Below are 24,433 nucleotides of genomic sequence, written 5' to 3'. Positions count from 1 at the left end.
AAAAATCCTAGAAATGCCGACATAACTAATTTTAATTTAGGAAATTTAGAAATTTAGCCTACCCGCGGCAGTTTTTCCAGGTCAGTACGATATGGGTACCTTCAAAAAGCGCGTCTATCTCCACCTCAAAGGCCGGCAACGCACTTGTAGCTCCTCTGGTGCTGCACGAGGTCGTGGGCGGCGGTTATCATCATCAGGTGACCCGAACGCTCGTTTGCCTTGTCCTTTTTCCATAAAAAAAAATACAATATTACAGATTTGAAATGCAGCTATTGCGAAATTGATATTTGTTTTCTACCTAGAAATATTATATATATATATATATATATATATATGTATATATCTAATCAAATAGTTACTAAATAGTACAGTGCGCGAGGTCTAAGCTGAGCTTTGCTTTTCTTTGAGTGTTTATATATAGTGTGGGCCTAAATCGGTCTATACTGCTTTTTGACAACAGGCCTATATACCTCTTGCACTGATAGCAACGTCACATACTTAATTATTATTATTTACTTACAACATATTTAATTTTCAATATTTCAATTTTTATTTTCTTACAACATATTTGATTTAGTAAAAGTGAAAGATAAAGCATTATCACTGTACAAGAACTGAAAAATGTATGTTAACAAGCAGTAAAAAATATTAGGGACACAACATTATTCTTGATGATATAGGGGAGATTCGTTATTAATTCAAACGACACATCAGACGAGAGTAACAATTATGAGGATGCAATGTCGTGCGTAGAAGATTTGATATATATTTTTATTAAACATTTTTTTATTGATTTCTAATAAAAATCTTTATTTTTAAGAGATTTTTTCGGGCTCTAGTTTTATAATCACTCACACAAATGCAAAACCATTTCTATATCGATTTAAACACTGTGTCTACAGAAAAATAATCAATTTCAGTTTGCCATGTATTATTGAAACTTATAATAGACCAGTCATTTTAGTTTTAAATAAATAAATCAGCTTCACTCTGTATCACGCACATAATTTCTGCACCATGCAGAGGGAACCTAGTGTTAAGACACTCCGTTCCCAACTTTCCGATGGCGGAAGTCAACGATGCCTTTTTTTAAGTTGATTTGATTTGATTTTTTTTGAGAGAAAGAAAAATAGACTTAGGCGAATATACTCGCCTATAAGTCATAAGACCTAATATAAGGTTATTTAAAAAGTAAATTTTGCATAGCTTGTATTTTTTGTAAGATTAACTTTTACGTGGTCAAGTGCAGAGAAAGCGTCTAGAACATTTTTTTTTTAGATTTTGAAATATGAATTGTTGGTAAATTAATTATTTTGAGATTTTTATTTTTGACACCAATGTGTTCAGCAGCCTAATACTATATTATACTCATATAGGATATTATCGAATGTTTTTACTGGTAGTAGAATGTTGTTTCTTAGAAATTCTAGAACATTCAATCTCACATATTAGTGTTTGACATATTTTAATAGAAGATTGAACAATGAAATATAGCTGCAATAACGTTTATTGACATGCAAGGTGCAGGGCGTGATTTATTATAAAAGTTACTTTAAATATTCTATAACTTTAAATTTAAATATTCCAAAAATGATTAATTTATAAAAATTTAAAGTAATCATAAAAATTGAAGAATATGAAATTTGTAACGCAATATTTACAGTAGCTATATTTATTTCCAAATTATTAAATTCCAAACAGATTCATAATTTAATGTTATATCAAATAAACATAGACAAGAAAATATTTTACGATAGAGCGCCATCCACCGGCCAGTAGTAAAACTTTACTGACTGTACTGTACTTCAGCACAGCCCGAAGATTGCGCATGTGATATAATGATGGCGCTACAAAATGCTTACTTTATACTAAAATATTTTTTCTTTAGCTTTATATCTAGTTAGTACTCTAAATATTAAAAAAAAAATATATACTGTAACAAGATTTATTTTAATATTTATATTTTTATATTTTTTTTTTATTTCTTTCTAAAGCTCGCTTACTCATTTTCTTATAGATGGCGTTCGAAAGATAGAGCATCTAAATACAGTCTAGTATGAATAACAATAAGTACACTTTTAGTAAATATGTTTTTCTACTAATATCAAATACGAATCATAATGTTATATATATTTTATTTATTTTTTAACAGGCATTGGATTTCACTACTCAATTTGCAGTATCTCAAATAAATGTATGGAGAGTGAAGAATGAAGTATATAAGCACTTTCTATTCTCTGTTATATGGTATTAAAGGCAATAAAAATAGAATAAAAGCATGAGGACCCCCGAAAGGGATGTATGAAGAGGTTGATGACAGTGGACGAGGAGAAAGAGGAATGTAGAGACCGTAGCGTTTGGCGCTCCGTTCTCTCTGGCTACCCCGCTAGGGATAAAGCGTGAAGTTAAGTAAAAAATGGAATAATTCATTCGATCGGATCAGACCCACAATCAGTAAAAAATATTATGCTACGAATTAAAATTGTATTTTAATAATTGTGTTTTTTTATTATTTTAAAAAATTATTGATTTAGACGCCATTGTGACACAGGGGCACAAGTATGTGACTGTAACGCAAAAGTTGTGAGTTCGATCTCCGCGACGTGACGGATAGTGGGGAACGGAGTGTCTTATCACTACGTTCCTTCTACCTACTCTGCTATATGCGGAATACAGCGTAAAATAGAAAAAAAATTAAGTATATTCCAGAAATGTCTCAATTAAAATCTGATTGCATAGTTGGGAAATTTTACAGCGAAACGGCACTTGTTAATATTTTAATTAAAAACCAGTCACGAGCATGCTCTGCCTCTAACCGCAAATGTTCATTCTGCCTACTAAATGTGATTCCATGAGAAAAAGTTTTGTCATTTTCATGAAATGGTTTTATTTTTCTAATATGATTTTTACTATGATATGTATACTATATTAGATTATTATTCGGAAATAAATTTATTAAATCTTTATTCAATTTAATTTAGATATAAATATTAATAAGCATTATTGGAGCCATATAGATTATATCGATCTGTGGTCAGTGCCAGCTAAGAAAAAAATAATATTAACAGATAACTACGAAATTACGAAATACTTGGTTTCGAAGTTTATTTTTATTTTATTAAAAAATATAAAGTATAACTTAAAAACAAATAGTTAATAACTACTCAATTTTCAATTTTACACTATTTTATTTTTCGAAATACTTTCAGACAATTATATTTTTCACACAATGCCACGTTATCTTAGTTTCTTACTATCTTTTCTTACATCGGAATCTTTTATTATATTTATATTTAAATATTTAAATTAATTTATAATTAAGTGACAGTGAAGTAATTATCATATTTTATTCTATAAGAACACTTTAAATCTTTACACGCTACGAATATTCGTAGACTTCGTAGATGATGCTACGGATATGCATGCTACGTTCTATTAATTCTATTAACGTAACGTGTTATTTGTAACTTATTTTTTATTTAATTATTACAATTAGATTATTTGATATAAAATATATAGAATCAAAGCTGAAAGATGCTTGTATAGCTAATTTTAAATTCGATTTTTACATAAAATTTATTTTACAATGTCTTGCGCTATTTATAATTGTACACAATATTGATTTAAATCAGAAAATAGTTGACATCGTATCGACTTTTTTATGACACAATGTTACACGGTCACAATGTACCTATAGTAATCCAAACATGCAAATAGCTTCATGAACTATATCAATGTCATCATTATTTACTTGAAATAGGAAAACATAGTAATCTGAAAACAATACTTTTAAATATTACTGTTAATTATGACTTGGACGTGGTCTTTGTAATGAAAGATTATCTTTCTTAGGTCAGGTTCTTAAAACCTTTATATGCCAAAAAAAATTACATCTGTTTATATTTACATTAAATTTTTAGACTTTCATTTTGTTAAATATTTAAACGTAGTATATTAAATTAACGCTATCATCGCATTTGTTTACATACAAACATATATCACGCAGACGCAGCTTCCCAGAGTAATCCATAATTTGTACATCTTCACGAATTCCTGCGCTCCCCGCGAGAGGGGTGAGGGGGATCCCCCGCAGGGGAAGCCCGGGAACGATACGGCAGTGCGACGTTCGAGCTAAAGTAGACACCGCGACGCCTGTCTTTTCTAGGTCACGACCGAGCCCACCAATTAGGGTGTTATCACACAGGTTTTCGCCAAAGCATATGCACTTTGGCGTCACTCACAGAGATACTATGTCATTCATTCCCTCTTATACATTAACCTTCTTGTTTTTACATTTATTTTTTTTAATGTATGTACTACTAATTCCGTTTTTGATTTACTTCATCTACTTTCATAAAAAAAATTTTTTAATACGAACAAATTAAACTATATTTATTAAATTGATACATTTTATACTGAAACATAAAAATCAAATAGAGCATATTGTTTTTTTAAATATTAACGGCATGTGAATATGCCTATGCACTAGTGTGCTATAGGATAAAAGTAAATAAAATTTATGTTTAAACTTTACTTAATAATAGCTTATTTGGATATATTTTTGAAGAATGGTATAACCATGTCGCCTTTTCCATAGAAAGTGGAAAGTGAAATTGAAAAGCTATTGCCATGAGTTACCTGAGGGTCAAGAGTTTGCTATTTCTGTTCTAACAATGCGATACAATTTCATACCGCTGTCCATTTCTATATTTGACTATAATTTATAGGGAATATGTACTATTCTGATCGAATTCGTCATATAATAGCTATATAAAAATGTTTAACAAAGACATGCTTAAGACGTTTCATGAAAGGTATTTCATAAATGTATTTTAATGCATTATATTAATATACTATAATATATATTTTTATTTAACTTTATTTATCCTTTAATGTATAAAATTTTACATGCGTTACATATGTAAGTGTATATACACTACCAGTATCTCGCGTCTAATTATTAGAGCTGTCCGAAAATCCGGGACGAGGCCCACTTTTTCCTGGAATAAGTAGGCCATATTCTCCTCCCCCTAGTGACGTCACGCCGCAACATTCCGCAATGCAATACAGGGGACGGCGCGAACGTACAACTGTCTAGTCACATGTAAACTACTTTATTAGCTGACCAAAAAAAACATGTAGGTAATATTGTTAAAGTCCAAGAGAAAAATAAGAAAGATTTTATTATGAAAATTATTAATGAGTAATAAAGTAACAAAATACAAAATTAATTATATTTATAATATATAGAGTAGTATATATAATACATTAAACAAAATTGTCCCCTTTGAATATTTTTGATTCACAAATAAGCGTTTCCAACAGAGCTTAATTTAGCACAGAAAAAAGCTTTTCAAAGAACCAAAAGATAGACCACACAAAAACTTCCGCCGGTGAGCCGGTGGCCCCGCTTTGTCCATGTAAACCAAAATAAAAGATGCAGCGAGCTAAAACCTGAATAGTAGCCGTTTGTTTTCTTAGTGCCCTTTTCTGTTGGAGTTCTTTTAATGTTTTCCAACGTTTACAATGGTTGATGAGTGAACTAATTTAGTCAATGGACTTCGGTGACAACATTTATACGTAGATATTTTAGCTCTTTATGGATTTTAAAATAATTTATATGATCAATATTGTTTATTATAATATATATATATATTATTAATCAATAAATTTAATTTATATTATATATATATATATATATATATATATATATATATATATATCAATTTTGTTTTAATATTAACTTACTTATTTTACTCTTATAATTAAACATTGTAACGATCTCCAAAAATGACAATAATATGCAATTATAATACCTGGCCTCCGATACCGGCCTTCGCTTGCTTTAGAGTCGATCGATACTCCCAAATATTCCCTCTCACTCGCTCAACGTGGAAGGAACCGCTTCCTGTTTTACAACGGTTTTACTCGTAAAGTGTGTCATTTCACTCCAATAGCTATTATGAGAGAGATTTGGCTATCTTATGAAATACTACAGCTAGTATTCGCAGACGTCAATCTTTGAAAATGTTATTAAAAATAATATATAAGTTTTTTTTTTGTAATTTGGCATTTTTTATATGTTTCTCATAGAAATTAAATTGTAGTGGCAATGTTGATATTAATAAAACTTAAAGTACAGTCACGAAAATCACATATCGTACATTTTATTGACGATATAAATAAACTTTTCATTAAGTAACTTGTTATGTTGGGTTTCATATAGTACAATTATTATTCATAATATTTATAACAAAAAAAACATACATTCACTGTTTTGTATTTGACTAATTGAATTCGTGATTCAAAACGTTCAATTTACACATGAATGAACTGTGCCTTACTAGTTTAGTAATACTCTTGAACTTCTCTACTTCCTTTTTACTAAAAAGCTAACAAAGCTTCTTAAAGTGACTGACATTGACTTATACAATTGCCTGTAATAATAACTTTTATTTTTAAGGTTCTGTAATTCAAAAGAAAAAATGGAACCCTTATAAGATCACTTTGTTGTCCCTCTATCCGTATATTGCGTAAAGTTATCAAGTTTAAATTAATATCAAATACTTACATCTACGGAGATAAAATTGCAAGAAGTGAGAATTTTAATACAAAGGAAAAAAATCCACAAAATGAAAGTTTATAGGAAAAACTGCAAATTTAAGTTTGCCACCTTATAATTTTTTATTTCTATTGACTTTAATTTCTATTAACTATTAATGAAATTGGCTTCGTACTCGGTGACCAACCAACCGTTGATAATTCTTTTTAATAATTTGGAGTTATATTGTTTGCAGTAAGTAAGTGTCCCTTTAACGCCCGATGTTAATAATCAATCCTAATCCATAAATTGCAACCATAGATTGAAATAGACAGAGATGGAGGACGGCATGCAGGTTAGTGATTGGATAGACATGTCAAAAAATCCAAGATTGACGTTAACTGGAGATCGAAGATACATTATTAACATTGGGCATAAGATACTACCGTTCCCATCTTTCCGCCAAATTCAACAGAGAACAGAGCGAGGAAATTAATATCACGTTTACGTGATATACGTTACGTTGCACGGTTGCCCCTGCGCAACGCGCACGACTAGCCTCAATTATAATAGGTCTCCATATTTTTACTTTAAAAAAATATCAAAAAAAGAACATATTAACTTTAAATTAACTTAGACAAGACAGTTTTATTAATTTGAATATATAAAAATTGACACAATATTCAGAAATAGTTTCTAATATACAATAACAGGTAGGAATATCGTAGTAGACATTTTAATTACACGGCTGCATGGCATATGATGTGTAGAAGTGCAGGTGACAATTCTGGCCTTAACACAATTGTTTAACAAATGTATTTTATTCTAGTAAAGTAAAAGTAATTTTAAAAATTAAAAATAATGATAAAAACTATTTTCCCGATATCCTGGTCTTTCTGATAAGTTTCATTAAGTTCTTGTTATTTATTTATTTATTAAGAACAACTAATAAAATATACACTTAAACTGATATCACAAGCATGTCTTAAAAACGATTGATTTATGAAATGCCACGATATTATGAAAATATTGTATTGTCGTCGGCAAACACACAAATTATCCCACGAATTTGTCAGCAAGAAATAGATTAAAATGATGTTGCAATATTTTCTTATATAGTAGATCGATTGATAAATAAATAATGAATAAACAACCCAAAAATCCGCTTCACACGGCATCCCGCACACAGCAGGGTAGGCAGAGGGAACCTAGTGTTAAGACACGCCACTCAGCACGCACTATCTCTAGAATTCGACGGAAAATGAGGAACGGAAGTGTCTTAATGGGAACGAACTGTCTTAAAACTAGGTTCCCAGATTCGGTTTGCGTACTTTGCTATGTACTGGGGAAGCTAAAAATAATATAACAACGTTATAGAAATGTAGAAATAATAAAAAGTAATTGTGCATTCATTTAATAAAGAACACAATAAATATAGTTTCAAATCTTTTTTTAAAAATGTGAAACAGAGACAGACAGTCTAGCCACTATGCCTTGCATAGCTTTTATATTATATTAGCAGCTCTACAACTTTAGCCCGATGTAATTATTTTTATTGTTTACAATTTTTTATATGTTTTTTTTTATTATATTAATAATATTTTATATATAAATAAAATAAAAGTACCATACGTACTATACCATAAAGTCGTAATTATAGTTCGCTTAAAGAATATTCTATGGGAACCTTCGTTAGAAAGCCTTGCAATAAATTCTAAATGTTATTTTATTAATAGTAGGTGTGGGGTAACCATATAATTTAATATTTTCAGAATATTTTCAGTTACTTCCTATATATTTTGTAAAATTTTGTCTATCTGTTTTTTTTATAAATAAGTAAAATTAAAAAAATCTGATTTAAATTTTAAGATTAGAAATTTCACATTTAACAAAAGGAATTTGAATATTGTTGCGCAGTGGAACAGCTTTTGATCGTCAATGATCTCTCATCTGGAATGGTTGATATGGTTTCATTATTTTTGTTTTCTCGCCTTGGTAAATATGAAGGCAGCGTAAAGTGCGGCATTTAGTTTCGTTACACAACATATCTCGAAATCAGACCGCATGTAGAGAACGGAGTGCCTTGACATTAGGCCAATCAAATGGCGAGACAAAAAAAACTATATTTCGTTTTTACACATTTCTGACTTGAACAGATTTAGTTTATAATAATGTCCCGAACGTGCGTACTAATCGTTAGCTCTATGCGAATTATTGGAACCATAGTTCTATTTTTTATACTTACTTGGCAGATTAAAAGCTTAAACTTAAGCTTTATTATCTACTCGTATTTGAAAATTGACAATATAATTTATAATTATTTCGAAACATTCTTTCTAGTGCAAAGTTAATTCTGGTAACCCTACTGACCTACACTTTGAGAATAAATAATAAGTAAGTAATAATTCATAGAGTACAGGAAAGCTTTAAATTACGCTCTTCGTAAAATGAAAATTAAAGAGCATCGACGACGAACTGTGTCGTTAGTGCATATTACATCGTCACCTATATCAGTTGACCAAGGGATACGAGACGTACACATCTCTCTAGCTTGCACCAGTTTTACAACAAATTTTACAAGAGTTAATAGAAATTATTACGTAATTATAATGAAAATAACTCTTTGTAATAGTGGTTGCTAACCATCGATAAATTGAAGGTCGTTAACACGTTATCAGATCAGGCATTTGGCTCACGGGTTGCATTTGCAAGCTTTCTTTCCTGAGGTTGGGTCGGCTTGGCACCGCGGTGCATAGCGTCGCGTTGCAGGCGCCACTCGCCACTCGCCATGCTACCTCGCCGGCCACGCGCGCCTAGCGCCTGACGTGGCTGTGTGTGTGACTGCCGACAGCTCTACTGGCCACCACTCCACCACTCCACCACTCCACCCAATGGCAGTGATGTAATTTTGAACCACAATACCTTCTACATATTTATTGTAAAAACTTATTTCAATTAGTTAAGCGTAGATTTTTATTAAATGTTGTGATAAGTGATGTATTTCGTTTCTCATGGAGAGAATTACCACTTATTTTTTGTAAGAATTCATAGGAAGCGAAATAATTGTTCGGAAATAGAAGTGAAGCGAATGTTTAGCTCGGAGGGTCGCAGTTTTCAGGGGTTGCGTGCACCGACGTGTAGAGACATGCAGCGGTCGACAAGCGACGGGCGGCGAGCGGCGGGCGGCGAGCGACGGACGGCGAGCGGCGGGCGGCGAGCGGCGGGCGGCGAGCGGCGGGCGGCGAGCGGCGGGCGGCGAGCGGCGGGCGGCGAGCGGCGGGCGGCGAGCGGCGGGCGGCGAGCGGCGAGCGGCGGCTGCGGGCGGCGGCGTTCGGGGGGCGGCCCGCTCCGCGGTGCAGTGGTTGGCACGCGGTGTCGATACGTGTGCGGACAGCGGGCGAGTACGGGCCGCCCGGGGGCGCGGCGCGGGGGCATGCGGGGGCGGGACGCACGCGCGCGCCAGCTCCAGTCCACGGCCGTCGCGCTCTCGTCTCGCACGCGTTATCTCGCGTCTCGGGACACGCGGCTCTGTACGACGACAATGACGGCTAGTTCTCGGTGAGGTGCCGCCGAACGCGCTCCTCGCCCGTTACGTAAGCACCAGACTACTCCTGAACATATCAATCACATATTATTATACTTAAAATTAAGAAGTCACCCGGGGCGGACCGGGCACGGGCGTGCCGCAGCTGGGGGATGCGCCTGCCGCGCCGTGCGCTCTGAGCCCATTATGCGAGGCGGCGCGGGCGCGCTCGAGGACAGCGAGCGGGCGTAGTGGCGGTGGCCGACGCGGCACCCAGGCGCGACATGGCGCACGAGTAAAGTGGCGGCGGCCGCGAGCGCCACCAGCCGGCCGGGGGGCGCCGCGGGCCAGCCGGCCTCTCACCTGCTTATCCACTGCTTCGTTGTACCCACTGCGACCCGATGACACATTGACGTTGAGCAGCCACCATTGCTCGCATAGAGTTGGTCGAGAAATGGGGGCTGACGCCTGTCCTCAGGCCGAGGCAGGAATGCCCCCGCGCCCAGGAGCAAAACGAAGACCAAAGGTACGTAAAAAAATATTTAACTTGGTTATAAAAACGAGACAGGAGCGGCGAAGTTGTTCAGGGTTGCGGTCAGGATGTCGATTACGTCATTGGAACCGCTCTCGCAGTTCACGACGCGCCACACACGGATCGAGGTGAGACCGATGCACGCGCCTCAATGTTTTTTCGGTGACAATTGTATATCGTTCCAGTCATGGAATATTTCGACATGTGTTGGTGAGTGAGCCGCGAGACGGCCGCTTCTAACTACACTAACCATCTCTGATGCGGGACTCTGGTAAGTGTAGTGTTGTCTTCTTTTCGTGTCGACCTATTTTCTGTTGTTTTACCGTTTCGGCATTATTCACTCTTGTGCGGTAAGGGTCACATCAACTCAGCGAGCCGCACAGTTCTGCTATAGCGCCAGTATTGAGGACGCTCGCGTCGCAGTTCTAATTTACCTTGCTTTTGTCCGCTTTTTCCTCTTGTTTATCTCCGAACATTACTAGAGGTTTTGTTTTAACTATTTGAGTGCTGTTCCTTTCCGGCCATATTTCTTTGCAAAATACATTGTTTTGCAAAACTATGTTGACTAAAAATATCTAAGAAAACATCAAAAATTTTAATTACTTAGGGCTTACTTACATTAACAATAACGTCAAAAAATATTATAAATAAATTTAGTAAAAGAATAGAATTCCATATTTTGCGGATATTTTTCCAGATAAAATATTTTTATTGAAAATAATAAATATTTAATTAACTGAGTGATTAAACGCAGTAGAAACTGCACATCTACAGTGCAGTATTATGACATGTAAGTGTATGTCTTTACTTCTTGCATTTAAGCTCACATTTTTTGCGATTATATTGTATTTTTAACGCACATATCATTTCACGCTACTACATTAATATCCTATAGTTTTCATCAATATCAATAATAAAAGCCATGAGAAGATTTTAGAGAAATATGTTATAATTTTTCTTCTCAGATTTCCTTTCGTCTAATATTGAAATTATTCTTAATACAAAATAATAACATATATAGATATTTCTTTAAATGTTACTTTGCTGTTCAATATTTCTTATTTAGATTTGATACCTATTGCTGAATGAAAAGAGAAAGGATAAATGAATGTTACCACAATAAAACAGATGTTTTTTCTTAGGTCAGTACATCATGCAGATGTTATATAATTTTGCTACTGTAAGTTTTAAACATAACAGCCGTTGCAGTTGGATCGAAACGATAAGTAATACAAATAATAACTAAATGATTTTCGCAAAAGTTAACAATATCTAGAATTTGGATTCATCCTCCAGCTCCTTATCGTTCGTTGCATTTCAGCCCCTATTCATCAATCTCTAAAAGTTTTTCTTAATTGAATTATGCTACTAAAATAAGAAATATATGGTCATACGTCGGCCGTTAAGTTAATACACCCAACCAACAAACACAACGAACATATTCGTCAAACATCTATGACATCTATCTATGACATGACGACCAAAATGAAAACGAAGAAAATGTATATTCCATATTAGAGTTAACCTTGAGTTTAAAGAGAATTCATAATAATCATTGAACTTATGTAACTGACGTATGATGCGGGGGTCGAGGGTGGTTCATGAAACACCTATTCAGCGCAACGTACCGTTTAATACTACTCCCACAATCATGTTACAGTAATGCCTTATATTATAATACTTATTATATTTATGCTATAAACTACAATCACACCACATCAATGATTATAAAAAATATACTACATTAAAATACTGGAAAAAGTTACTAAGTAAAGAAAATAATATATTTTACTACTCAAGAAACATAAAAGTAAAAAAAGATACATTTCATCTTATGAATTATTAAGCGTACCGATGGTGAAAGCTTTCCATGGTCAGCATGCATAGCCTTGACTTTATCCAGCAAATTAGGCATTCTCTTTAAAGCTGCATAGCCTGGCCTTCAAGTGTCAAAAATTGAAAAATAGTTTCCTATATTTGGCTGAGCTGTCACGTTCATGAAGCACGATACAGGCTTGGCGTTAGGTAACATCGGCTATTGGACAGGCAAGTTACTATAAGTATCTTATATATCGTATGAGTATAACAAATTAGCAATGTCCATATCACAATACAGTACCTATGCGGACCTTTTCTGTAGGTCACTTCTAAGCAGGTAAAGGTCGAAGCGGATGAGCTTACATGCAAACTAGCTTCTACTTTGACATTCCAGTGCATAATGAACTGCCTAGTTTCCTGACTGTTGATTCCATGTCATGTGAAATTCTTCAGTGTACCTTTGATTTTTTTATGCCTCAAAAATAAAAATATATTATTTTCACTAACTTCAGTTTCCGATAATCGCACTATTCCGGGCCAGGGTACTGGCCGTTCTATTAATGCAATGAACGCTGCATAATTCGCGTAAACAGACAATTTACCTTCTATCTATCACGGCAGCTTATCTTCCGCTGTAACGGCGACCCTTCATAGTCATCAAGTTTGGTCATTGGGAAAATGCTCTTAACATTTTTTATACACTTATCATATTAGCGCAAAATATGTTATGAATGCTAAGAAATATAAATATAAAGCTTAAACTATCTTCTAGCATGTTTTATCACATGCTTATCTTATAGACGTAACTGGTGATTTCAATTTGACATCGTCCGGTGAAATGAAAATATTTTTCATTAATGTTTTATTGACGTAAATTGAAAACATGAATGTGAGTCATGCGAAAAAACGGGATAGCCACTTTATATCGTTTTTAATTTATTGCTGAAAAAATACATCGTATATATAATACATTGTTATAAAATGCATAAACAAAACTCACACCTACTCAATTGTTCTGTATTTAAATTAATTATTTATACATTTTTTATATATAAAATCGAAAGGTCACTCACTCATCACGAAATCTCAGAAACTACATGTGCTAGGAATCTCAAATTTTGCATAGGAGTTACTTATAGGACGTAGGTGCTCGCTAAGACGGGAATTTGCAATATTCGACTTCTAAGGGTTTGTTTTTGGGGTTGAAAGTTTCTATGAAACTTCGTTACTAATGATATTTGTCTTTGTCATTCGTTACAAAATGCTAGGAGTCTCAAATTTTGCATGATCGTCATTTATAGGACGTAGGTACTCAGGGAGACAGAAATTAATAATAACGTAGTTCACGCGGGCGAAGCCGCAGGCGGGCCGCTAGTTTTTTAATAAAGTTAACTATATATTGTTTAATTTTAGTATAAAAGTAATCTTTATTAAGATATTCTCTGAAACGCATTCGTGAATAATAATACGGACGGAATTTCCTCACACGGAGATTGAGGTTCGAACAATATCGGTGGCGGATATTGATCAATAAGACATCTGCCGTGTAACGGAAGTACCGTACCTTTACGACATTAAGCATATAAAGTAAATAAATGTATATCACCTCATAATATAATATATGTATCCGTTTTAAGTGCTCATGAATTCATATATGACATGTAATGTGTGTGACTTAACTCCCGTTAAATGTTTTTATTTCGAAGACTAAAATATGATATTTTATGGTGTTTTACATCAATGTATATATATATGTTCTAAGACAACCAGATGTTTTCTATCAGCATTGTAATGTAATGGAAATAACATGAGGTACGTATCTTTTTTCAAGTACTACCAAAATTAGCACTAGGCTCGTTGAGGTAACATACACTAGCTTCAATTTAAAAAAAAAATATCCGAATAAGTCAGAATTTTATAAGTAAACTTGTTTTAAGTCTAACCGTTTTTATATCCCTACAATATATTGGACATCATAATTGCGAAAAAAATATTTGCATTAAAATAGTTTGTTAAGAAGCTTATGTTTAGGATTTTTTATTTAAAATTACCAGTTACTATTTAACTGGTTAATGGCAATTTTTAAAATATAAAAAGAAATTCAAATATACTTTAAATATAAGAACCAGGAACTCGCAACTATACTGTGTTAATAAATGAATTACAAACTCACACGTCTACACAGGAATTTATATTTGGACGTATAATTTTACCATGTAGCCGATAGCAATCTCTAAAATCAACAATGTTCGAACTAATGCAGTTAAGAAGGCCTAAAATAATCTTCACGCTATTACCAATGCAACAAATATTTTAGAAACATTCGTTTTCTTTTAATATTCTTACAGAAAGTATGGAGATAATATGAAGTAAAAATAATTTAGGTAATATTTAAAAGGAAATTCAGTTCAGAAGATGTGCCTGTAAAAACATACAAACAATGTGCTTAAAAATGTTTGCGTGTTGCCACAACCTTTGATACAAACAAGCAGTTTATGTAAACACATTCTTCCCATAGAGATCATTATTACTGTTTAGAGATACGCTGTCTAAAGAGGTGGTACTCAGTTTGAGCCTTTAGGAGCTGAGGTCAGCGCTGCAATACTTCAAAGCCTCTTTAAAGATAAAATAATATTCTAAAAGTAACATGATAATCTCTTTAAAATTAATAATTCTAATGATAATTATGAGTTTTTAATAATTAAAAATGACATTTAGGCATAAATATAAACGGTAATGTAAATTATTCCCGATGAAATCTATAATTGGCGTTAAGTTACCGTAATGATTAAGTTTTTTATATTAACAATAGCGGACGCGCGCAGCTTCGCCTGCTTATTTGTACCCTTAGGGGTAAATTATAATAAACTATAAAACACGTGTTCAATGAAATATTTTTAAGTCTAAATTTCAAATTTTATAAAAATCGGTGGCGATTTAAAGGCTTTTCCATACAAACTTTCAACTCCTTATTGGCACCCTTAGGAGGTAAATTCTAAAAAACCGTGAAACATGTGTACAATTAAATATTTTTAAGAGTCTGAATTTACAATTTTATAAAAATCGGTGCAGATTTAAATTTTTTTCCATACAAACTTTCAACCCCTATTTCACCCCTTTAGGGTTAAAACTTTTCAAAATCCTTTCTTAGTAGATGTCCAGATTACGAAAGTAAACATCTGTCCAAATTTCACGTTTCTACGCACAGCGGTTACGGCTGTGCGTGCGTCTTACCTCAGTCAGTGAGGACAAGTCTTTTTATATATATAGATTACTCTTTTTTTCGGCGGAAAATGGTGATCGGAGTGTCTAAACACTAGGTTCCCTATAGACATAGACCTTGCTGTCTGTACATTACAATTAAAATTAATCAGTTTATATAAAATGTGACAGCCAGAGCAGAGCATTCTGCAACGGGGACACGGCCCGGTTAGAACAAGAGCTTTATATAGGATTTCTTAAGACAAGAATAACATTTGATTCAATAGGGGGAACGTCTCTAGAGGACTTAGTCGCCAGACTGTTTCTCTCCAATAAAAATGGCATAACTAGGAAACTAGGTCGTATGCTTTATATGAAAACTTATAAGCTTTTTGTTAATACATATACAGTAGAGCGTAAAATGTATTACGAGTGCATTTAAGTATAGCTTACTTCACCGTACATGTTTATGTGTTTTAGTCTCAACGTGAATCAGCTTTTGTTCTATAAATATTTTAATTTAAGTATACATCTAACTTATTTTAGTTAAGATTTAAGTTTAAAAGTCCATAATTTTTATAATATAAAATAAATGGAAAGGTAAATAATATCTATTAACTCGACAAAATAAAATAAACACTTAAAAATATTTAAAAATCCTATTGGCCGCAACGTTGTTTGCGTGGACGTCATAAACGTACCAGTTTAGTCACTAGTTGTCATGATAAATTGGTCCAAACTATTACCATCTTCATTACATACAGATATCTACGTTTAGCATTATTAAAAAAGTTTAAAGCTCCATTTCAGTTTTCAAAATGCCAGTTGTAGCATTCTTGAGAAACTTATGAATAAAAAATTGGTTTAGATTCATTTAGCTTACTTGCTTTCGAATGGTTTTAGATCTGACAGATTTGCAAAGGATGCACTTACAGTTTGATGGACGATGCAATACAAAATATTGATAAGAATAAATTAATTTTTAATAACAAAAACAAAAACCGACTTCTAACAACGAACTAAAAAGTGAAAAATAATTATATAAAGATTTTATAATTTTGAAGTCGGTGCCAAGTAAAACAAACAGGCTTAGTAATTAGATATTGTAGTAAAGGTGTTGTAGCATTAGTTTGACACCGACTTCAAAATTATAAAATCTTTATATAATTATTTTTCACTTTTTAGTTCGTTGTTAGAAGTCGGTTTTTGTTTTTGTTATTAAAAATTAATTTATTTTACGATTTTTAGTGATGGGTAGATCTTAAAATGATGCTTCTTGAACGAGTGTTGATGGTGGTGGTAGTGGTTGTCAACGAGTGGTTGTGATTGTTCTATGTAAAACTTCATTTAATTAGCTATTATTTTTGTGCAAAGTTACATTTTGGTATATTGACAAGAACAAACATAAAAAGTATTCGGGTGAATTCGGAATCTCCCTTTTTTGAAGTTGGTTGAAAATGAGAACATCCTCTTTTTTGAGATTGGTTGAAAAGAAATGCAACGATCAGGAATCTCACTTCTGACATCAATTTAAAAAGTTTTTGCTTGTAACTATTACAGTATAATTAATTTTTGACCAAAAAAAACAAACTTTCTCAATTTTCTCCGGAATCCATAATCGAAACCTAACCAAACTTTCACCAAATTATCCTTGAAGTGTATCCTTTCAAATAAAAAAAGAATCATCAAAATCGGTTGGCGCGACATTGAGTTATTCGGCTATTAGTCGCGCACATGCATAATGCAAATTTAAGACTTATGTGATTTTCTCATGGATACCATTGTCAGACATGGACCAAAAAAAAATGGGACCATTCGGGAAGCTATACCTTTCAAATAAAAAAAAAATATCAAAATCGGTCCACCCAGTTAAAAGTTATGAGGTAACAAACATAAAAAAAAAAAATACAGTCGAATTGATAACCTCCTTTTCTTACAGAAGTCGGTTAAAAAGAAGATTAGGTATATTCTTGGACATTTCTAAAGCTTTTGCTACTATATCTTTATCTCTTCTGTATAAAATGCAGAAACAAATTGGTATACGTAAAACTACCTCGGATCTCTTTAAGAGGCACATGTATGGATAGCTGATCTCATAGAGTTCTAAATCAGACATTCGAGATCTCTAATTTCTATAAGTATATTTTATTTCATACTCATTATATAAAATGTCATCACCAAGAAAAGTTTCAAAGATTTGTGAGAATTTCATTTAATAGTCTGTATTTTTCTTCACGTAACTTAATTTATGATATCTTTATTTACAGATACTACTTTTACTGTTTCGCCATACCTATATATATTTAGATAATAAAACATGAAGCTTAAGCTCAAATGGAATTCTGGTGATTTTAACAGCCTTAAGATTGTAAAAATAGCTGAGTAGTAGACAGAGAGTGGAGCGATAGACAGAGAGTAGACCGACGAGTAGACAGAAAACAAAAGTTGCATGCTACTAATCAGAGTAATATTAAATATTATCTTTATAATTAGGTTCCCTCGGCCTACCCCGCTGTGTGCGGGATACAGCGTGAAGCTGATTTTTTTTTTTAATAAATTTTATTCATCATCATCAGTCTTTGTCATCTCTCGGACATACGATAGTCAATAAATTGCAATAAATGAATTTATTTCAATAAATAAATTGCAATAAATGAATTTATTTCCCCTCCTTTTGATGGCAAGGTATGCAGAAGGAACCTTTGGCGATGAATTTGAATTTGTCATGTTCCATCCCTGAACTTGTTACCTGTTCAGTTCATGAGTTCGATAGTATTAAGCATTAGCTATATTAATGCTACCTATTATTATTGAAATATATACGCAGTTACTAATTTAATAGGGTTATTAAAGCAAACACGGCGTATATATTGATATACCTACTCCCGATAGACAATCGACCATACTTGAAACAACGTTCGTGCGATATACCAATTGTAGAATTAAAACAATTACATGCATCGACGTAATATCTAAAATAAATAGCTGAGTTATTACTGTATAATTGTCCATTCAGTTCTCTGATTGTCTAATGGCCTATGATTTATTAAATGCTCTTATGCTATAAACTAATAGGCTTGGCATTTGAACAAGTGTCTATTGGATAAGATAATAATTGGCCGCCTTTAAGAAAAAGAACACGTCAATATGAAAACAGATTAAGGCTGCATTGTTCAAGGAGATGGCACACTAGGTAAAAAGAACACATCGCACTCAACAAATAGACTTCCTCACGATATGTTCTGTGTTATTTAAATTAGTTCTTGTGATTTCTGTTTTACTGATAGTTATTGTTTTAAAAATTTTAAAAAAATGTTATTTCTTCTGTGGTGGTTTTAACTAGACAAAATTCTTAATCTATTTACAAGATTTATACTAGACCAGTATCTTAAGATAACCTTTTCAATGTTTCAATATATATTTTCTTATTATTAAATATCTCTTGACTATTATATGAACACTTACACGTAATATATAGAGGGTGATCGATGCTTCGTAGCGCTGTGAAACCAACGGACGATCTATATATACCTGCATTGTCAAATTATAATCAGTAATTTAAAAGCCATAAATAACCAACAAAATTAAGTAAATATTAAAAATTATAAAATATTTACAAATGTACTATGTACCCTGCAAATATACAATTTAAACAAATATACTTTAGCTATTTTTAATAATTTTGTAGAATTGAGTAATTTTGTTCATATATTTAATTTTGTTCAAGGTCGCTGCCGAAATTGTGCAGTCAAGAAGAAGAACAGGGCCGGCCGCCTCAGGGCGGCGTAGTTACCTTCGAGCCTATACAACATGACCACGACTTCTGCGAGCGAGTCGTCATTAACGTAAGTATTTTTTATTACATATCTATCACAAAGGAAACAAGATACAAAAAACATTTTTAAATAAACGGATTTTAATCCATATTTTATATACATATTTCTACTTTGTATGTACTTACGTTCCCTTATTTTTAGCTTTGTAAAGCTTAGAAAGACCTGCAAATATTTGAATGTATAGACCTAAAGAAACGGGGTAACATAAACGAGAGTAAAATATCGCAACGCCTGTACTGTTTCACTCTGACCAAATAGTTTTAGATATTTTTCAAGATTTTTCTACGACTCACGAATATTTTGAAAGATGAAAGCTAAAAAATTTTTTATTGTACATTTTTCGTGAATGTATTTAGTATATTGTTAGGAGGAACTTAAATAGTATTGTATGTTTTAAGATATCAAAGTAAAAGTATATAAGGATTCTAATTAGAGAATTTAGAGGGACCCTTGAGAGATTTTAAAGAGAGAGCTTATAAAGAATTTTAAGAGATGCTAGAGTGATTTAGAAACTAATTGTAATCCTTGCCGCCAGATAAAATCTCAGGTATTTGTAATGGTAATTGTAATTAACCTTACTTGATAGTTAACGTGATTGCTGTAGGCTATCCTGAGTAAGTTTCCTGACTTTTACTATTGATTTCTGGTTTCTAAAAATATTATATAATGTACTTACATTGTACGTAGTGTAAAAGTTTACGCTATACAAAGGCTAAAATATTTATAGGTATTTCTTAAGTAATATTGGACAATATTATAATGAAAATAGATAATGGTCGAGGCACAAGGGGCAGAGCCCCTACTGAGGGGCGCCTTGCGTAAAGCTGAAGTTATAATCTAGCAATCGTAATGACGGTATCGTACCTTAACTAGTATTAAAGGTTTAAAATTATCAGCTATATATTTAAAACAACAAAAAACTATTTTGTTACAATATAACTGTTACTGGTACTATGTTAGATATATATCCCCTTCTTTGAAAGTAATTAAAAACTTTGTATCGCTAGGTGGTGTCGATGTTGCTGTCCAGGCTCTAGAGACTTAGAAAGAGAAACGAGTTTTCAGGAACTCTAACCAACTCACTGACTGTGTAACTTCATTTACTCCGTGCTATAAAAAGTTTATTTTCGTCACAGTTATGAAAAATGTTTTTGCTTTTAACTGGTAAAGCTTGAAATGATGTCGGAATTATAGATTTGTCCTATGAAATACGTATATGGGCCATGTTACCGTTCCTGTGAAAAATTGCTTCATTAATCGTTTATTGGAAATTACATATATTTAGGTATACAACCTTTGTGTGGATACGTACTATGCGATCTGTGCTACACCTCGCGACATAAACGCTTACACGAGAACGAGCATGTTACGCAAGAATGCGCAGCTGATGAAGCTGCTATTTTTATTTAGTTATTCCTAAAACTGTTCAAAGCATGGCGTTTTATATGTTGAAAATAAACATCCAACTAAGAAATTACAATTGTAAAATACTTTCACTACAGTCATTATAAAATAAATAATCTATAAATATATATATATGTATATATATATATAAAAGGACTTGTCCCCACTGACTGAGGTACGACGCACGCAGAGTTGTAACCGCTTATGGTAGAAATGTGAAATTTGGACAGATATTTACTTTCGTAATATGGACATCCACTAAGAAGGGATTTTGAAAAATTTTAACCCTAAAGGGGTGAAATAGGGGTTGAAAGTTTGTATTTTTTTTTAAATTGCCTCCGATTTTATAAGATTTGAAATTCACTCTTAAATAGATTTAATAGAACACGAGTTTCGTGGTTTTTTAGAATACACCTAAGGGTGAAAATAAAAAGGCGAAGCTGCGCGCGTCCGCTAGTAATAGTATAAAATACAATATATACTATTATGATAACACAATACTGATTACAGCCATTATAAAATAAATAATAATAGTATAAATTGTATTTTATAATGACTATAATCAGTGTTGTGTTATCAGTATTTGACGTCACCCATGGCGTAGGGGCACAAAGTGTGACTGTAAACACCGACTGGTTGCGGGTTCGATCCACTCAAGGAGACGAATTATTTCCTTTTCTTCGCTCTGGTGTCGAGGCAAAGCGCGGCGTTGAATTCTGTCACTTAACACGCAATGCCTCCAGTAATCTGCTGAAAGTGGGCAGCGGAGTTTTCCTCTGTCTACCCTGCTATGTGCGGGACTTTTCTTAATTCAATATAAATTGGAATTTATTGGATATTATTCAAAGAAAATATGGGATTCAATAGAAAAACTATAAACTTATTGTTCATGCTTTCGTCAACCGAGAAGCTGCAAACGTGAAACGGGAAATCGTAAACTGAATTGCACAAAGCTATTGCAGTTCATCAAATTCGCGAAGCCGTAAGTCACGGCGGCCATAATACGTTTAAGAAACTGTCGAACAAACCTCCATTCGATACCATAATACAATTAATTTTATGTCATATACAAACTAAGCATAACTTAAAATACTTATTCATACAGACGTAGCAAAAATCGTCTATTTCAATATAGAAAATATAAAGAAAGTTATATAAATATGTATTATTTATTAACACGCTTCTAATAATATTTTGTTTTACTTCTACATAATGCATCAAGTAGTAATTAGTACTTAAATTATTCTTATTTATGTTCCTTTTGAAGATTATAAACTAGTTTTAAATAACTAAAATGCTTAACAAATAAACGCAAAATTATTTCTTTGCCTATTATTTACATACTAAAATCTTTATAATCGAGTCTTAACAATAATTAATGTGTAATTTATTGGAGTACCAACAGTTTTATATATAATATAAAGATTCTTATATATTTTTTAAACTAATATTTACAGTATAAAATAATATTACAACTAATATTTACAAATAGAATACAAAGTATCCAATTACCACCCCACGCACTTCCTTTAATCTAATCTCAAATACAAAAATCACATAGCTTGCAAGTAAGTTTTATCTATCTGAATTGACGTAAAATTAGAGAGCGGAGTGTCTTGACACTAGGTTAACTGCCTACCCTGCTACATGCGGGATACAGCGTGAAGCTGTTTTTTTTTTCTATCTGTATTAATTAGACTTGTGAAGTTTGTTTTCTGGTCTAGAGAGCAATTGCACTTTTTCTTTAAATTTAGGTCCTATATTTATTGTAATTATGTATCGTTATGCGTGTAGCATGTATGTAACCAACTAATTTTCCTTAAAAGCACATAAATAATATCATCGTATAATAATATAAAAATAATCGTATAGTTCAAGGCGCAGATGGGCCGCTAGTGTAAAATAATAATATCTTGCCCAACGGTAAGCTACAATTGACTATTAATACTGTTCGGGTTTACAATTTGCTGACTATTTATGAAGGTGGTAACTGATATTTCTATCCCCAGTCTTATTAAAACTAATCTTTCAGTAGCGTTTCGTAGGGTAAAATTTAAAGAATAAAATATAATACAGAAATTGATTGAACTTAATTGCAGATTTACTGCATCTTTTTAAAAATATGTATTAAAAGGAAGGCGGTTTAGACGTGATGTGATGTGATAGAAAAATGATAACATTTAAAAAATAGGATTTAAATTAACATATATAGTTGCAAACTGCTCTGGCCTTTACATTTACTACCTCAAACCATTCCTGACATTCACCACCAAGGATAGTGCATAATGCACGCCATACTAGATAGCGCTACATAATGTATTCTACTCTAGCTGTTTTACATGAGTTCAGTCAACAATGTGGCCTCAAAGGAAATATACTTATAGCTTTATGAAATGTTCATTTTCAATGTTCTATCCTTACCTAGCAAATTATACGACACTAGCGGACCCGGACGCGGCTACGCCTGCTTGAAATATAAGAATATAATTTCTATAGAAATATAATTTCAATAGAATTTAGACGAAATGCTAAAAGTGACTATTATATTTATTTTCATAAGGATGAATATCAAAATGACGCGGTAACGAACGCGGTCGCGTAGCAACGACGGTTGTTATTAACATGGCAGAATAAATTGCATGTCAAATTAGAAAGTATTTTAATTTATTAGTATATATGTGTAATGTAATGTTATAAAGCCTATAGCACTTCTGAAGAATGCGGCTTTCATACAAAACAAAAACAATGTAAATCGGACCAGTAGATCCAGAGATCTTAGCGTTCAAACAAACAAACAAACAAACAAACTCTTCCGCTTTATTATATTAGTACTAGCGGACCCGGACGCGGCTACGCCTGCTTGAAATATAGGAATATAATTTCTATAGAAATATAATTTCAATCTAGATGAAATGCTAAAAGTGACTATTATATTTATTTTCATAAGGATGAATATCAAAATGACGCGGTAACGAACGCGGTCGCGTAGCGACGACGGTTGTTATTAACATGGCAGAATAAATTGCATGTCAAATTAGAAAGTATTTTAATTTATTAGTATATATGTGTAATGTAATATTATATAGCCTGTAGCACTTCTGAAGAATGCAGCTTTCATACAAAACAAAAACAAAGTAAATCGATCCAGTAGATCCAGAGATCTTAGCGTTCAAACAAACAAACAAACAAACAAACAAACAAACAAACAAACAAACAAACAAACTCTTCCGCTTTATTATATTAGTATAGATAGATAGTATAGATTATAGAATAATGTTATTATTTAATGTTTTTTTTTTGTTGTTTTTGTTCACGCTGTATCCCGCACATAGCAAGGTGGGCAGAGGGAACCTGGGAACCTAGTGTTAAGACACATCTTTCTCATTAAGACATTTCCATTCCCAACTTTCTGCCGAATTCTGGAGTCATTACGTGTCGAGTAACGGAACTCAACGCCGCGTTTTACCTAGTTACCCGATTGAGAACGATATGATCAAATTTAGTTTGTTATTGAAATTTTCGATACCTTCAAAATTTTAATTTCCAAATATAATAATTAATAATTTAAAAATATGCTT

The 24,433-nt window shown here is 32.9% G+C and overlaps 1 protein-coding gene across 8 annotated transcripts in view; it reads left to right on the top strand.

Annotated features, from left to right (window-relative positions):
- Sh (Potassium voltage-gated channel protein Shaker) overlaps positions 1 to 24,433 on the top strand; it is a 194,933-nt gene that overhangs the window by 139,839 nt on the left and 30,661 nt on the right. For all 8 annotated transcript variants that reach the window (XM_085206431.1, XM_085206428.1, XM_085206430.1 and 5 more), the window contains one exon: positions 19,343 to 19,460. In XM_085206431.1, the coding sequence (XP_085062557.1) occupies positions 19,343 to 19,460 (118 nt within the window). The remainder of the gene's footprint in view (positions 1 to 19,342; positions 19,461 to 24,433) is intronic.

Source organism: Heliconius melpomene, chromosome 21 (genome assembly GCF_056956725.1).
Source record: "Heliconius melpomene rosina isolate 202511_hmr_F chromosome 21, ASM5695672v1, whole genome shotgun sequence".
Lineage (NCBI taxonomy): Eukaryota > Metazoa > Arthropoda > Insecta > Lepidoptera > Nymphalidae > Heliconius > Heliconius melpomene.
Note: the sequence above shows the minus strand (reverse complement) of the source record. Positions and strands in the feature narration are given on the sequence as shown.